Raw genomic sequence first — 15,711 nt, 5'->3', positions numbered from 1 at the left:
GCATGATCTAGCTGTGCCTCAAGGGTTGAGCACATTATATAGATAAGTTAAGGAAATAAGTGGGCTTCTCAAGTGGCTCAGTGGTAAAAATCCATCTGCCAAGCAGGAGACATGGGTTCAAAACCTAGGCCGGGAAGATTCCCTAGAGAAGGAAATGGCAACCCACTCCAGTATTCTACGTAGGAAATCCCATGGATAGAAAAGCCTGGCGGGCTTACAGTACCCAGGGTCCAAAAAAGTTGGACAAGACTTAGTGACTAAAAACAACAACAGAAATAAGCAGAGCCTGTTGTCCACGAGAAGTACACATGAACAGGACAGAGAGCGGCAAGAAAGTTAAAGTTTTATGTAGAATGATGGGAAATGATTTAAGGTAGGGCTAATGTGTGAACAGCGAGCCCTGAAAACTAAGCAAAGGAATTTAGATCTAACCAAGTATGTAACAGGAAGCCAACACGGCTTATTAACAGGGCTGGGCCACCATGCTTTAGAGACATGAGAGAAAAGAGCATCGCACAAAAGAGACTGTACGGAGAGACAACTAGAAGCAGGAAAACGAGTTAAAACACATCTGCAGGTATGAAAAACCAAAGAGGAACCAGATTAGTTGCAGAGGAAATAAAAGTGAGAAGGATAATTTGAGACATACTGTAAAGAATCATAACTGAGATATAAAAGACGGAGGAAAAGTAGTTATCAAAGAAAAACCCAACCTCTTCTCTAAGAATAGTAAAAGGTAGTTCAGAGCAAAATTCTGCAGCTCAGTTAAATTGCTTATTTTCCCTGTTTCCTTTTGCTGGTAAAGTGGGATTAATAATCCTCGCTACCTGATGAAGACTATTAAGCATCAAACACCATTTACGAACTCAGGTTAAGAAAACCTACATCTGGGTGTCCCCTGAAGGGGCAATAACAACAAACACTAAGATATACAGAAACACAGTTCTAACTGCTTTATAGACAGCTGTTACTTAATCCTCAAAACAACCCTTAGGTCCTGTTATTGCGGTTACTTTACAGAGGAAGAAACTGAGCCACAGAGATAACTTGCCGACAGTCCAAAACCAGGAGGGTGATAGAGTTAGGATTCAAATCCGGACAGCCTGACTCCTAACTGCATGCTCTTAACCATCATGCTGTATTGCCTCTCAGGAGAAAAAAGGACTCTGTTATCTTCGTGTAGATGTCTATGCGTGCGTGTGTGTGTGTGTGTGTGTGTGTGACTCTGTTATCTTCATGTAGATGTCTATGCGTGTGTGTGTGTGTGTGTGTGTGTGTAACAGAGAGACATCAAGAAAAAGAATTTGGACTTTCTTTATTCAGAAATATAGACACATTTGATGTTCTTATACCTGACTCACTGTGCAAAACTGATTTCATATGCCATCATGGAAAAGGAAGGAAATGTGCAGGACAGCGGGAGAGGAACTTCACAGGATGAACCAGATATAACTACCTCTATCCCACAAAAAGAACAGCACTTCCTCCATTGATTCTGATAAGAGGTGTGTGCGTGTGTGTAATGGTAACAGTAGTGAATAAGAGACTAGGTTAGGATTTTTATTTTGACAGCCAAAGTCTGAAAAAGTTGGAGATCTATAAATTATGACAAAATTTCTGATATGCCCACCCCAATGCACCTGCATCAACAACAATGACATATTTGTAGTAGTCCACCATTATCAAATATACCTTTGGTGGTGGTGGTTTGGTGGGGGTTTAGTCACCAAGTTGTGTCAGATTCTTGCAACCCCATGGACTGTAGCCCGCCAGGCTCCTCTGTCCATGGGATTCTCCAGGCAAGCATAGTGGAGTAGGTTGCCACTTCCTTCTCCAGGGGATCTTCCCGACCCAGGAATCGAACCTGGGTCTCCTGCAGTGCAGGCAGATGATTTACCAACTGAGTTATAAGGGAAGTAAATATACCTTTATTGGAATTTAAACCCTAGCATAAAAGATATCTGGCCTTCCCAGGTGGCTCAGGGGTGAAAAAGGAGGCACAGGTTCAATCCCTGGGTTGGGAAGAATCCCTGGAGTAGGAAATGGCAACCCACTCCAGTATTTTTGCCTGGAAAATTCCATGGACAGAAGAGCCTGGTGGGCTACAGTCCCTGGGGTCCCAAAGAGTCTGACAGACTGAACACATGCAGACAGGAATAAAAGATATCTAGTACTTCACGCTCCTTTTCTGCTTTCCTTATGCCTCCCAAATTGGTAAGTAAACCTCTCAAACCTTTAGAAAAACACAGGGGCCATAACCATCGAATCCTATAAATACTTCACAGCATAGTATATTAAATCTTTTTTAGCCTTAGCTAAGGGAGCCAGCTCAGCAACAGTGAAGGAATAGAAACTGCCTTCATTTTCCTAATTTCACCACAAAGACCTTAAACTAAAGGCACTACGTAATAACATACATATAGTATCATAATCACTATTACCTGGTTTCAGATATCATAAGCCACGTACAAATAAATATAACATAGGGTCGGGCCAAACTTAATAAAATCTTCAGGAAACCATATGTTCAGCACATGTGTGCTCTAAACCCTCCAATCTCATCTTTCTGCTTGGCCAAGCCAGGGGAAAGCCAGACATTTCAACCCTCTCCCATTACCAGTATTAAAACAAAAGCGGCAAGCAAGGTTTTGTTCCACTCTCACTCAAGTCCTCCACAGGTAACTCGAATCCTTACTGTACTGTCAACGCTTCCAGAGTCTTTCTCTCATATATTCAAGACACCCCAACTCGCTCCCATGGGACAGTTGCAACGACTTCTCCCCACTGTAGGATCCCACCCCAAGCTTGGCCTAAGTCCCCTGCCTGAGAACCTCAAGGCCCCCGTCCAGGTCCAGGTGAGGCTCCACTCCCAAGCGCACGACAAGCAGACCCTGCCCTTCTGGGGCCCCCTCACGCCAGCGCTCCCGGCCAGGTAGCCGAGGCTGAGAGGCGCCGCAGGGCACAGGAGGCGGTGTGGGTGTGAGGCGGGCTCTTCCGCGTGTGCCCAGACGCCGGCTCTGTGCACGTACGTGCACCGCGTGTCCACGTCGCGCGCGAGGCCTCGGAAGCGTGTGCGTGGCGGCACCGGCCCCCCACCGCCCCAGCTCCCGAATCCCGCCGTCTACTCCAGGATGGCGGGAGGAGACAGCGACTGCGTTGGGCGCCCCTCACCTTTCTCGGCGCGACCGCAGCTCCTCCCGGCTCCGACTCCTTCGGCGCGGCCACTCATCTGCGACCAGCACCAGCTCCTGATATATACCTTCATCCGGGGGGCCGGGGCGGCGGGGCGGGCCGGGAGCTGGGGCCAGGGGGAGCGCCGGCCCCGGCCACCCCGCCCCTCCGTCTCTGCAACGAGTGGCTGCCGCGCGGGGAGGAGCCGCCACCAGCCTCCCCGACACGTCAGCTCCCTGAGCGCTAGCGACTCGGCGGACGCGGGGAGGAGCGCCGGGAGAGGCGGGGCGGGGCGGGGCCTCGCGTCACTCATCCTCCGGCCCAATGGGGACGGCTCGGGGGGTCCTGTCAGCAAGCGGCCCCGCCCCCCAGGGCCCTGAGGCCAGGAGGGGTGTCTTTTGCGTCCGATGGAGGGGGCGAGGCCCGAGGCCCGCGATGGTATAGCGACCAGGTTCTAAGCGCCCTGATTTCACCGCGTTGTCCCTCGAGGGTCCCTCCCGTGGCTCCTAGTCAGCCCAGTGGCCCCGCGGCTCGGGGCGTTCCCCCCCTTTCCCGAAATGGACCGCAGAGTTAGTCGGGGAGCTGTGTCATCGGGTGGCGGATTTCCGACCGCCCACACGGAGGATTGCGAAAGCGCGTCGGCCAACGTCTTGGCGCGGAACACCAGGGCGTGCCCTCTGACCTGGGGCTGCTGTTTCGTCTTGAGTTGGCCAGATAGGCAGGGCCCTGACCGTCTTTTCTGTTTTATCGTGGTTTACGTCCCAAGCACGTGAAGCAGGCCCATTTACTTTTGCATAAATAAGCACACACACACACACGCACACGCACACACACACACACACACACACACACAAATAGGAAATGCAAGCAAATGTATTAGCCCGAGGAAATGAAAAGAGCGCCATTGAGACTGAGCCCGCACATCAGCTTTGTGTGACTGTGGTCTTAACCTCCCTGGGCCTCCATATATGACAGGAAAATGGTCTTTGGGCTGGCTGACCTCCAAGGCCCTCCAAGGCAGTGTAACTGTTTATAACTGGGTGTGTACCATGTATCTTTGTGTGGATGTGCCCTGCAGATTATATGCTTGACATATAAAAGCTGTGTTTACCTGTAGCACAGCTTTTGCAAGAAGTTCAATATGTTGAAATATCAAAACATCTAGATTTAACAAAACACCTGACAGAAATTCAGCTACTTAGGTGCCTTCTGCTTTCTTGAGTGAAAATGCCTTTTAATTTTCTTTATCAATTTCAAAATTATCCACTGCATTAAGTAACAGAAAAATTTACACCAGGTAAGTACTCCTGGTAGTAATACATTCAGGAGGTTGAATATTCTATCTTTCATCATCCCAGAATGTCATCCATTTGTTTGAAAGATTTATAGTATAGTGGTTACCAACATGACATCTACAGACAGAATTCCAACTTCTTTATTGCTTGGAATCTTTGGCAAGTTGATTAACTCTTGCTCATCAGTTTTCTTATCTATAAAATATAGAAAATAATAAAAATGCACCTTAAGGTTGTTGTGAGAAATAAGTCAATACAAAAACAGAATGTAGAACAGAGTAAACACTAAATAAATTGTAATTGTTTTTATATGAGTGTGCATGCTGTCAGGTCCCGGAAACCTTGATATACTTCTCATCATTTGGAAAACCTTCCATTGTTTGGTCCCTGATACTACAAAGAACATTTCTCTTAAACTTTTCATAACTAAGAACAACATTGCTCCCATTAATGTTTATAACAGTTCATTTGAAACACTTGTGTTGGGACTAATTCTACCTTTTTTTTAAAAAAATAAATGAACTCTTTACTAATGATTTTCCTCTTTATTCATTCATTCATCTAAAATTAATAGAATGCCTATAATACTCCAGACACTACTATAGAGTCTTATTTAAAGATATTTTTCTTTTAAAAAAGTTATTTATTTTTATTTATTTATTTGTTTGGCTGCCCTCGGTCCTGGTTGGGCATGCAGAATCTTTCATTGCAGCACACGGCATCTTTTTGAAAAATTTTGGCTTTGCTGGGTCTTCGTTGTGGTGCGAGGCGTCTTCATTGGTTCATGCAGGCTTCTTAGAACAGAGGCTCTAGAGTTTGAGGGCTCACTACTTGAGGCATGCAGGTTTCTCTCTAGTTGTCCCGCAGCACGTAAGATCTGAGTTCCCCAACCAGGTATCAAACCCACATCCCCTGCATTGGAAGGTGGATCCTTAACCACTGAATCACCAAATAGCCCTATAAAGTCTTTATCTTTTCATTTTTACCATAATCATGTGAGCTAATTACAAATATGGAAAGGGAGTGAGACTAGAATAACCTCTTAAGATTGGAATTGAAGTTAGCATGAATTCATGATTATTCATCCAAATACAGAATTGGCATAGATACATGTGCATATGTCGTAGTACTGAATATTTGGGGTGGGGGGTGAACTATCAGTTAATGAATTTGGGTAACAGGTATATGAAACTTTATACTGCTCAACAATTTCTCCATAAGGCTGAAATTACATACAAATTTTAAAGTTCAAAAAATTGAAATACAACTAATGCTGGGTCGTCATTGTCAGTCCAAAAGAAAATCTTTATCCCGTGGAGCACTCAACCCAGGAAGAAAGGACCGAGGATGAAAGACTCTATCACAAGCCCTCCTCCACCAGGTTAGAAAGCCACATCACTTGGGAAGCTGTAAATACCACCCAGTGCTGTTTTGGTTGGCAGTTGTGCTCCCCTGGGACAGGAATAATGCTAGGAAAGTGTTTTTCTCTAACACTCAACCTTCCAGTTGAAAACAGTGAGGCTTAGATGAGGGGTGTGGGAACCTGTTGTGCAGAGTGGGGAATGGCCTGGAACCTCTGGATATTTATATGCCTGAACCTGAGGTTGAACTATTCTCTTAAGAACAAACTGACACATTTTTTTCAGCATTCAATCAAGAACGAACAGGTGCTTATTCAGAATATGTTTATTAAGTAGTTCTGTGCGGTCCTTGTGATGGAAACCATGGGGAATCAAAAGCTAGGGTGTCTGGGTCTCCAGGGAATATATACTGCAAAAGTAAATGTGGGGGAGAGGTGCCTTTCCAGGCCAGAGGCTGTAAGTGCCATGGTGAATGCAAACGTGAAGGATTTCAGAGCTCAGAGGAGGGAGAGAATAAAGAAACAAAGACATTTCTTAAAAGGACATGCATTCAGTAGAGTTTGAGAGAGAGCTAGGAGGTGAGACAGAGAAGGCAATGGCAACCCACTCCAATATTCTTGCTTGGAAAATCCCATGGACGGAGGAGCCTGATAGGCTGCAGTCCATGGGGTCTCGAAGAGTTGGACACAACTGAGTGACTTCACTTTCACTTTTCACTTTCATGCATTGGAGAAGGAAATGGCAACCCACTCCAGTGTTCTTTCCTGGAGAATCCCAGGGATAGCAGAGCCTGGTGGGCTGCCGTCTATGGGGTAGCACAGAGTTGGACACGACTGAAGCAACTTAGCAGCAGCAGCAGCAGCAGGAGGTGAGAAGCCTCACTCTCCACAAAGGCTACCCCTAGGTTTTCAGCCTGGGCTGAAGATGAGATGGTTATTTGTGTTCATACTGGCAACACCTGATGCCCCCTCAGCAGAAGAAACCAAGGAATTTGTACTCAGAGAACTTAGCAGGCAAGAGATCTACATAGAAAATGGTACTAAATAAACCGTGAAATCAGAAGAGAGGTGTTTTATATGGGCTATTATCAGTTCAGTTCAGTCACTCAGTCGTGTCCAACTCTTTGCGACCCCATAAATCGCAGCACGCCAGGCCTCCCTGTCTATCACCAACTCTCGGAGTTCACTCAGACTCACGTCCATTGAGTCAGTGATGCCATCCAGCCATCTCATCCTCGGTTGCGCTCTTCTCCTCCTGCCCCCAATCCCTCCCAGCATCAGAGTCTTTTCCAATGAGTCAACTCTTTGCATGAGGTGGCCAAAGTACTGGAGTTTCAGCTTTAGCATCATTTCCTCCAAAGAAATCCCAGGGCTGATCTCCCTCAGAATGGACTGGTTGGATCTCCTTGCAGTCCAAGGGACTCTCAAGATTCTTCTACAACACCATAGTTCAAAAGCATCAATTCTTTGGCGCTCAGCTTTCTTCACAGTCCAACTCTCACATCCATACATGACCACAGGAAAAACCATAGCTTGACGAGATGGACCTTTGTTGGCAAAGTAATGTCTCTGCTTTTGAATATGCTATCTAGGTTGGTCATAACTTTTCTTCCAAGGAGTAAGTGTCTTTTAATCTCCTGGCTGAAGTCACCATCTGCAGTGATTTTGGAGCCCCCCAAAATAAAGTCTGACACTGTTTCTACGGTTTCCCCATCTATTTCCCATGAAGTGATGGGACCAGATGTCATGATCTTCGTTTTCTGAATGTTGAGCTTTAAGCCAACTTTGTCACTCTCCACTTTCACTTTCATCAAGAGGCTTTTTAGTTCCTCTTCACTTTCTGCCATAAGGGTAGTGTCATCTGCATATCTGAGGTTATTGATATTTCTCCCAGCAATCTTGATTCCAGCTTGTGCTTCTTCCAGTCCAGCATTTCTCATGATGTATTCTGCATATAAATTAAATAAGCAGGGTGACAATATACAGCCTTGACGTATTCCTTTTCCTATTTGAAACAAGTCTGTTGTTCTATGTCCAGTTCTAACTGTTGCTTCCTGACCTGCATACAGATTTCTCAAGAGGCAGGTTAGGTGGTCTGGTATTCCCATTTCTTTCAGAATTCTCCACAGTTTCTTATGATCCACACAGTCAAAGGCTTTGGCATAGGCAATAAAGCAGAAATAGATGGTTTTCTGGAACTCTCTTGCTTTTTCCATGATCCAGCAGATGTTGGCAATTTGATCTCTGGTTCCTCTGCCTTTTCTAAAACCAGCTTGAACATCAGGAAGTTCACGGTTCACATATTGCTGAAGCCTGGCTTGGAGAATTTTGAGCATTACTTTACTAGCATGTGAGATGAGTGCAACTGAGCAGGAGTTTGAGCATTCTTTGGCATTGCCTTTCTTTGGAATTGGAATGAAAACTGACATTTCCCAGTCCTGTGGCCACTGATGAGTTGTCCAAATTTGCTGGCATATTGAGTGCAGCACTTTCACAACATCATCTTTCAGGATTTGAAATTGGACTCAACTGGAGTTCCATCACCTCCACTAGCTTTGTTCATAGTGATGTTTTCTAAGGCCCACTTGACTTCACATTCCAGGATGTCCGGCTCTAGGTGAGTGATCACACTATCATGATTATCTTGGTCGTGAAGATCTTTTTTGTATAGTTCTTCTGTGTATTCTTGCCACCTCTTCTTAATATCCTCTGCTTCTTTTAGGTCCATACCATTTCTGTCCTTTATCGAGCCCATCTTTGCATGAAATGTTCCCTTGGTATCTCTAATTTTCTTGAAGAGATCCTAGTCTTTCCCATCCTGTTGTTTTCCTCTATTTCTTTGCATTGATTGCTGAAGAAGGCTTTCTTATCTCTTCTTGCTATTCTTTGGAACTCTGCATTGAGATGCTTGTATCTTTCCTTTTCTCCTTTTCACTTCTCTTCTTTTACAGCTATTTGTAAGGCTTCCTCAGACAGCCATTTTACTTTTTTGCATTTCTTTTCCTTGGCGATAGTCTTGATTCCTGTCTCCTGTACAATGTCACGAAACTCATTCCATAGTTCATCAAGCACTCTATTTATGAGATCTAGTCCCTTAAATCTATTTCTCACTTCCATTGTATAATCATAAGGGATTTGATTTAGGTCATACCTGAATGGTCTAGTGGTTTTCCCTACTTTCTTCAATTTAAGTCTGAATTTGGCAATAAGGAGTTCAGCTGACTGAGCCACAGTCAGCTCCTGGTCAGTTGACTGTATAAAGCTTCTCCATCTTTGGCTGCAAAGAATATAATCAATCTGATTTCGGTGTTGACCATCTGGTGATGTCCATGTGTAGAGTCTTCTCTTGTGTTGTTGGAAGAGGGTGTTTGCTATGACCAGTGCATTTTCTTGGCAAAACTCTATTAGTCTTTGCCCTGCTTCATTCCATATTCCAAGGCCAAATTTGTCTGTTACTCCAGGTGTTTCTTGACTTCCTACTTTTGCATTCCAGTCCCCTATAATGGAAAGGACATCTTTTTTTGGGTGTTAGTTCTAAAACGTCTTGTAGGTCTTCATAGAACCGTTCAACTTCAGCTTCTTCAGCGTTACTGGTTGGGGCATAGACTTGGATTACCGTGATATTGAATGGTTTGCCTTGGAGACAAACAGAGATCATTCTGTCGTTTTTGAGATTGCATCCAAGTACTGCATTTCGGACTCTTTTGTTGACCATGATGGCTACTCCATTTCTTCTAAGGGATTCCTGCCCACAGTAGTAGATACAATGGTCATCCAAGTTAAATTCACCCATTCCAGTCCATTTTAGTTTGCTGATTCCTAGAATGTGGATGTTCACTCTTGCCATCTCCTGTCTGACCACTTCCAGTTTGCCTTGATTCATGGACCTGACATTCCAGGTTCCTATGCAATATTGCTCTTTACAGAATTGGATCTTGCATCTATCACCAGTCACATCCATAACTGCGTATTGTTTTTGCTTTGGCTCCATCCCTACATTCTTTCTGGAGTTATTTCTCCACTGATCTCCAGGAGCATATTGGGCACCTACTGACCTGGGGAGTTCCTCTTTTAGTATCCTATCATTTTGCCTTTTCATACTGTTCATGGGGTTCTCAAGGCAAGAATACTGAAGTGGTTTGCCATTCCCTTCTCCAATGGACCACATTGTGTCAGACCTCTCCGCCATGCCTGCCCATCTTGGCCCCACAGGGTATGCCTGTGACGAGAGGAGCTACCCCAAGTCCAGGGTCAGGGGTGGCAGCCGAAAGGAGTTATCCCACGTCCGAGGTCAGGGGAGGCAACCTAGAGGAGCCACCCTGCGTCCGAGGTCAGGGGCGGCAGCCGAGAGGAGCAACTCTGCATCTGAGGTCAGGGGAGGCAGTCTAGAGGACCTACGCCGCGTCCGAGGTCAGGGGCAGCGGCCAGGAGGAGTGACCCTACGCCCAAGAAGCGGTGGCTGCGTGGGTGCTGGAGGGCCTGGAGGAGCTATGCCACTTTCAAGGTCGGGAGGGGCAGCATTGAGGAGATACCCCTCGTCCAAGGTAAGGAGCAGCGGCTGCGCTTTGCGGGAGAAGCCATGAAGAGATACCCCACGTCCAAGGTAAGAGAAACCCAAGTAAGATGGTAGGTGTTGCAAGAGGGCTATTATCACTCACATTCAAAAATTCAGAAGTCAAAAGGTCTTATGTTTTGCCTTTCAGGGACAATGGGATTTTGGTGACTATGGGGTGTTTTTTTCTCAATTTACTAAAGTGAAAATTGTTTGACATTTAAGAGAATATATATTTTTAATTTTAGAAAAGCAGATATGTTACTTAATAACTAAAGAGGCTATTTGCTTGCTTGTCTTTCCCTGCAGTCGCGTCAGATATGTGCCAGCCTGTCCATACTTCCTATTGTTGTACAGTGAGTGAGGACCCACACAGACTTTTCAGACAGTAGGCTGGTATTAGTGAGCAAACACCAGAATCCTCCCTTCACTGTCCTGAACGTGATGGCCTCAGCAAGGCTGCTGAACAACTAAAAGGACCAAGGTTATTTCCCAGCAGTTTATCAGCACTAGGAGCCTCTCGCTTAGCTCAAGGCTCAGTTTGAAGACAAGCCTGAGCATATCATTAGATCACTATTTCCAAGAGACAAACAAATGATCAGTGGAGGAGTTAGGACTCTAACTTTCCTGTTGACAGTTTCCTAGCACTTGAACACTTCATTCTCACTTGGAATCATCCTGACTTAGCTCATCACTCCTCCCACTCTCTAAATTTTCTGTAGTTCAGGGTGTGTTTTGAAATATTGTGAAATAACAAATACACCCTGTTAAACGTTTTTGGTTGTTGGTTTTTTTTACTCAAAGTATAGCCCCTCTAAACTGACTATAATCTAGGAATAAATAATAGAAAGAAATGAACCTGGAGAGAGTAGATGAGAGTGTTGGTGTGTAATACTTACAGAGATACACAGCCTCAGGACTCCAAATTGACTAGGCTGTTATGGTGTGGGAGAACGGAGTTTAAATTCCCTTTCAGTGCTGTTAGCCAGAGATTGTCTGGTCTATCTCCCTTAATTCATAGAAAAGGAAAAAATGAGACCTCCCTGGCAGTCCAGTGGAAGACTCCATGCTTCCACTACAAGGGGCACAGTTTCAATCCCTGGTCAGGGAACTAAGACACTGCGTGCCATGCAGCACAGCCAAAAAAATGAATGAATGAATGAATAAATCCCCCCTAGAGTTAAGAACCGGAATCCTATCACTGTATAACAGGGGTTTTCTGGATTTAATGAATGGAAAAATAATCCAGTCACTAAAAACATCAATCACCCTAATAAATGTTTGGAGTATCTCTTCAAGCCAAATGGCTCCCTACCATTCTGAGTGGTCAATTTAATGCCCACTCTTGGAAGGCCACTTGACTGATATTTCTAATGCACAGCGGGGCTGTCCCCAGGGGAAATTCCACAGAAACTTAGCCTAGAATGGCATCTGGCCAGCACCAAAACCAGAACTGTAACATATTTTGTTCTAAACCTGTCCCACCACCTATCTGGTCATTGTTTTCTTATGTGTCTCAACTCAATGTAAATGACAAACACAAGGGACAGTATTATTCTTGTAGGAGGTATCTCCTAGTCACCTGTTCTTTCCTTATGAACCTACTATAGCTGAAATTTACCTTATATCTTCCAGGTAATTTCTTTAAGGAAAAGATAAAAATGGCATGTCACCTCCAGGAAATCTCAGGCACAGTAGAAGTTCCTCACATTTTTTTTGTTCCAGGTTTCACATCTCTACTTGTGTTCCTTAATAGAAAAAAAGACCTAAAATCATAAAACTCTCTGATAGTATCAACTGGCACGGCATCAAAATTAAACTACAAAATGCAGTGTCAAAACTTATTTGGTTCTCAGAGCTGCTGGGTAACTATTTCTTGTATTTCTCAATAGCATTCATTTATTCATTCACTTTGTTTTTGGTCACTTAGCATAATAGGTAAGAATACGGACTCTGAAGCCAATGAGCATGAGTTTGAGTCCTGTTTAGTTAATTAAATGACCTTGAACTGAGTTAGTTGATGTCTCTGTCCCTTACCCCCCAATCTGTAAAATGGGGATAATGTTAACACCTACCTACTAGGGTTGCTATGGGGATTAATATTTTTTAAGTGCTTAGAGCAGTTTCTGACTCAGAATAAGAGCTCGGTAAGTTTTGTTTAAAAAATATTTACTCAGGGTGGCTTACTGCGTACTGAGTATTAGGACAAGAATGCTGCAGCGGGCAGACTCTAAAGTGACTCTGTGACCCCTGCCTCTGGGATGTGTAATCCCCTCCCCTTCAGGGTGGGCGGAACCTGTGACTCACTTCTAACAGAATATGGAAAAGGTGATGAGATGATCATTCCCATGAATACACTATGCAATATGACCAAAGTGTTCGGATGTCACACCAATTATGAGGCTGTACTATTTAAGGTGTTTTGCTAGCAGACGTACTTTCACTTTCCTACTGGCCTTGAAGAAACAAACTATGTTGACAGCTGCCTACATGGCAGGAAGCGTCACACATGTTCTTGGACCTGGGAGCGGCCTCCAGCCAGCAAAGATACAAACAAAAATCCAGAAATGTGCAGTCCTACAGCCATAAGGAAATAAATTCTGCTAAAAATTGACAGCTTGGAAGTGGACTCTACTCCAATTGAGCATCCAGAATGCAGCCCATCTGACACCTTGATTGCAGTCCAGTGAAACCCTGAAGCATAAAGATAACCCTTGGCCAACATCACAGCCTTTTGAGAGACCCTGAACCAGATGCCCCAAGGAGCTGAACAAGTTGGAGAAAAACACACAACCATTCTGACTGGAGTCACTTTAAATTCATAGTGAAAGTCACTTAGTAATGTCCGACTCTCTGCGACCCCATAGACCATAGACTGCCAGGCTTCCCTGTTCATGGAATTCTCCAGGCAAGAATACTGGAGCTGGTGGCCATTTCCTAATCCAGGGGATCTTCATGACCCAGGGATCAAGCCTACATGTCCTATACTGCAGCATATTCTTTCCTAATCCAGGGGATCTTCGTGACCCAGGGATCAAGCCTACGTGTCCTATACTGCAGCAGATTCTTTACCACTAAGCCACCGGGGAAGCCCAACCATGCAAACACCATACACTATACTTCTTTAGTCTTTGCAATTCTTCCAGATAACTGTTTCACTTTGCAGTTCTTCTTGATAACCATTAATTCCAAAGAAGCTGAAGTTGAATGGTTCTTTGAAGACCTACAACAACTTCTAAAACTAACACCAAAAATTTCTTCATAGGGATTGGAATGCAAAAGTAGAAAGTCAAGAGATACCTAGAGTAACAGGCAAATTTGGTCTTGGAGTACAAAATGAAGCAATGCATTGGTCATAGCAAACACCCTCTTCCAACACAAGAGACAGCTCTACACATGGACATCACCAGATGGTCAATATCAAAATCAGATTGATTATATTCTTTGCAGCCAAAGATGGAGAAGCTCTCTACAGTCAGCAAAAACAAGACTGGGAACAGACTATGGCTCAGATCGTGAACTCCTTGTTTCAAAATTTGGATGTAAATTGAAGAATATAGGGAAAATCACTAGACCATTCAGGTATGACCTAAATCAAATCCCTTACGATTACACAGTGGAAGTGACAAATAGATTCAAGGTATTAGACCTGAGAAACAGAGTGCCTAAAGAACTATGGGCAGAGGTTCATGACATGGTACAGGAGGCAGTGACCAAGACCATTACCAAGAAAAAGAAATGAAAAAGGAAAAATGGTTGTCTGAGGAGCCCTCACAAATATCGGAGAAAAGAAGAGAAGCTAAAGGCAAAGGAGAAAAGGAAAGATATACCCATCTGAATGCAGAGTTCCAAAGAATAGCAAGGAGAGATAAGAAAGCCTTCCTCAGTGGTCAATGCAAAAATATAGAGAAAAATAATAGAATGGGAAAGACTAGAGATCTCTTCAAGAAAATTAGAGATACTAAGGGAACATTTCATGCAAAGATGGGCACAATAAAGGACAGAAATGGTATGGACCTAAGAGAAGCAGATGAAATAAAGAAGTGAGTGAAAGTCATGTCTGACTCTTCGCAATACCATGGATTGTAGCCCACCAGGCTGCTCTGTCCATGTAATTTTCCAGGTAAGAATACTGGAGTGGTTTGCTATTCCATTCTTCAGGGGAGCATCCTGACCCTGGTATCGAACCCAGGTGTCCTGCATCACAGGCAGATTTTTTACTGTCTGAGCCACCAGGGGAGCCCATATTAAGAAGAGGTGGCAAGAACATACAGAAGAACTATACAAAAAAGATCTTCATGATGCAGATAATTACGATAGTGTGATCATTCACCTAGAGCCAGACATCCTGGAGTGCAAAGTAAAGTAGGCCTTAATCACTATGAACAAAGCTAGGGAAGATGATGGAATTCCAGCTGAACTATTCCAAATCCTAAAAGATGATGCTGTGAAAGTGCTGCACTCAATATTCCAGCAAATTTGGAAAACTCAGCGCTGGCCACAGGACTAGAAAAAAGGTCAGTTTTCATCCCAATCCCAAAGAAAGGCAAGGCCAAAGAATGTTCAAACTACCACCAACTGCACTCATCTCACACATTAGCAAAGTAATGCTCAAAATTCTCCAAACGAGGCTTCAACAGTACATGAACCAAGAACTTTCAGATGTAAAAGCTGGATTCAGAAAAGGCAGAGGAACCAGAGATCAAATTGCCAACATCCACTGCATCATAGAAACAGCAAAGAAAAACATCTACTTCTGCTTTATTGACTACACCAAAGCCTTTGACTCTGTGGATCACAACAAAATGTGGAAAATTCTGAAAGAGATGGGAATACCAGACCACCTTACCTGCCTCCTGAGAAATCTGTATTCAGGTCAAAAATCAACAGTTAGAACCGAACATGGAACAACAGACTGGTTCAAAATTGGGAAAGGAGTATGGTAAGGCTGTATATTGTCAGCCTCTCTATTTAACTAATATGCCAAGTACATCATGCAAAATGCTGGGCTGGATGAAGCAGAAGCTGAAATCAAGATTGCTGGGAGAAATACCAATAACTTCAGATATGTAGATGACACCATCCTTATGGCAGAAAGCAAAGATGAACTAAAGAACCTCTTGATGAAAATGAAAGAGGACAGTGACAAAGTTGGCTTAAAGCTCAACATTCAGAAAACAAAGATCATGGCATCTGGTCCCATCACTTCATGGCAAATAGATGGGGAAACAATGGAAACAGTGACAGAGTTTATTTCCTTTGGCACCAAAATCACTTTATTGGTGACTGCAGCCATGAAATTAAAAAAATGCTTGGTCCTTAGAAGAAAAGCT

The 15,711-nt window shown here is 44.1% G+C and overlaps 1 protein-coding gene across 4 annotated transcripts in view; it reads right to left on the bottom strand.

Moving 5' to 3' along the window:
- Nucleotides 1-3,788, bottom strand: part of UAP1 (UDP-N-acetylglucosamine pyrophosphorylase 1) — a 32,604-nt gene extending 28,816 nt beyond the window's left edge. For 3 of the 4 annotated variants that reach the window (XM_069547280.1, XM_069547309.1, XM_069547320.1), the window contains exon 1: nt 3,172-3,788. Coding sequence is in view for 1 of the 4 variants with exons in the window: in XM_069547331.1 (XP_069403432.1) it covers nt 3,172-3,265 (94 nt within the window). In the remaining 3 variants the exon portion in view is untranslated. The remainder of the gene's footprint in view (nt 1-3,171) is intronic. The other variant, XM_069547331.1, reaches the window with a different exon arrangement.
- Between the last annotated feature and the right edge of the window lie 11,923 nt (nt 3,789-15,711).

Source organism: Ovis canadensis, chromosome 1 (assembly GCF_042477335.2).
Source record: "Ovis canadensis isolate MfBH-ARS-UI-01 breed Bighorn chromosome 1, ARS-UI_OviCan_v2, whole genome shotgun sequence".
Taxonomy (NCBI): Eukaryota; Metazoa; Chordata; class Mammalia; order Artiodactyla; family Bovidae; genus Ovis; species Ovis canadensis.
This window is presented reverse-complemented; position numbering and strand designations above follow the sequence as displayed.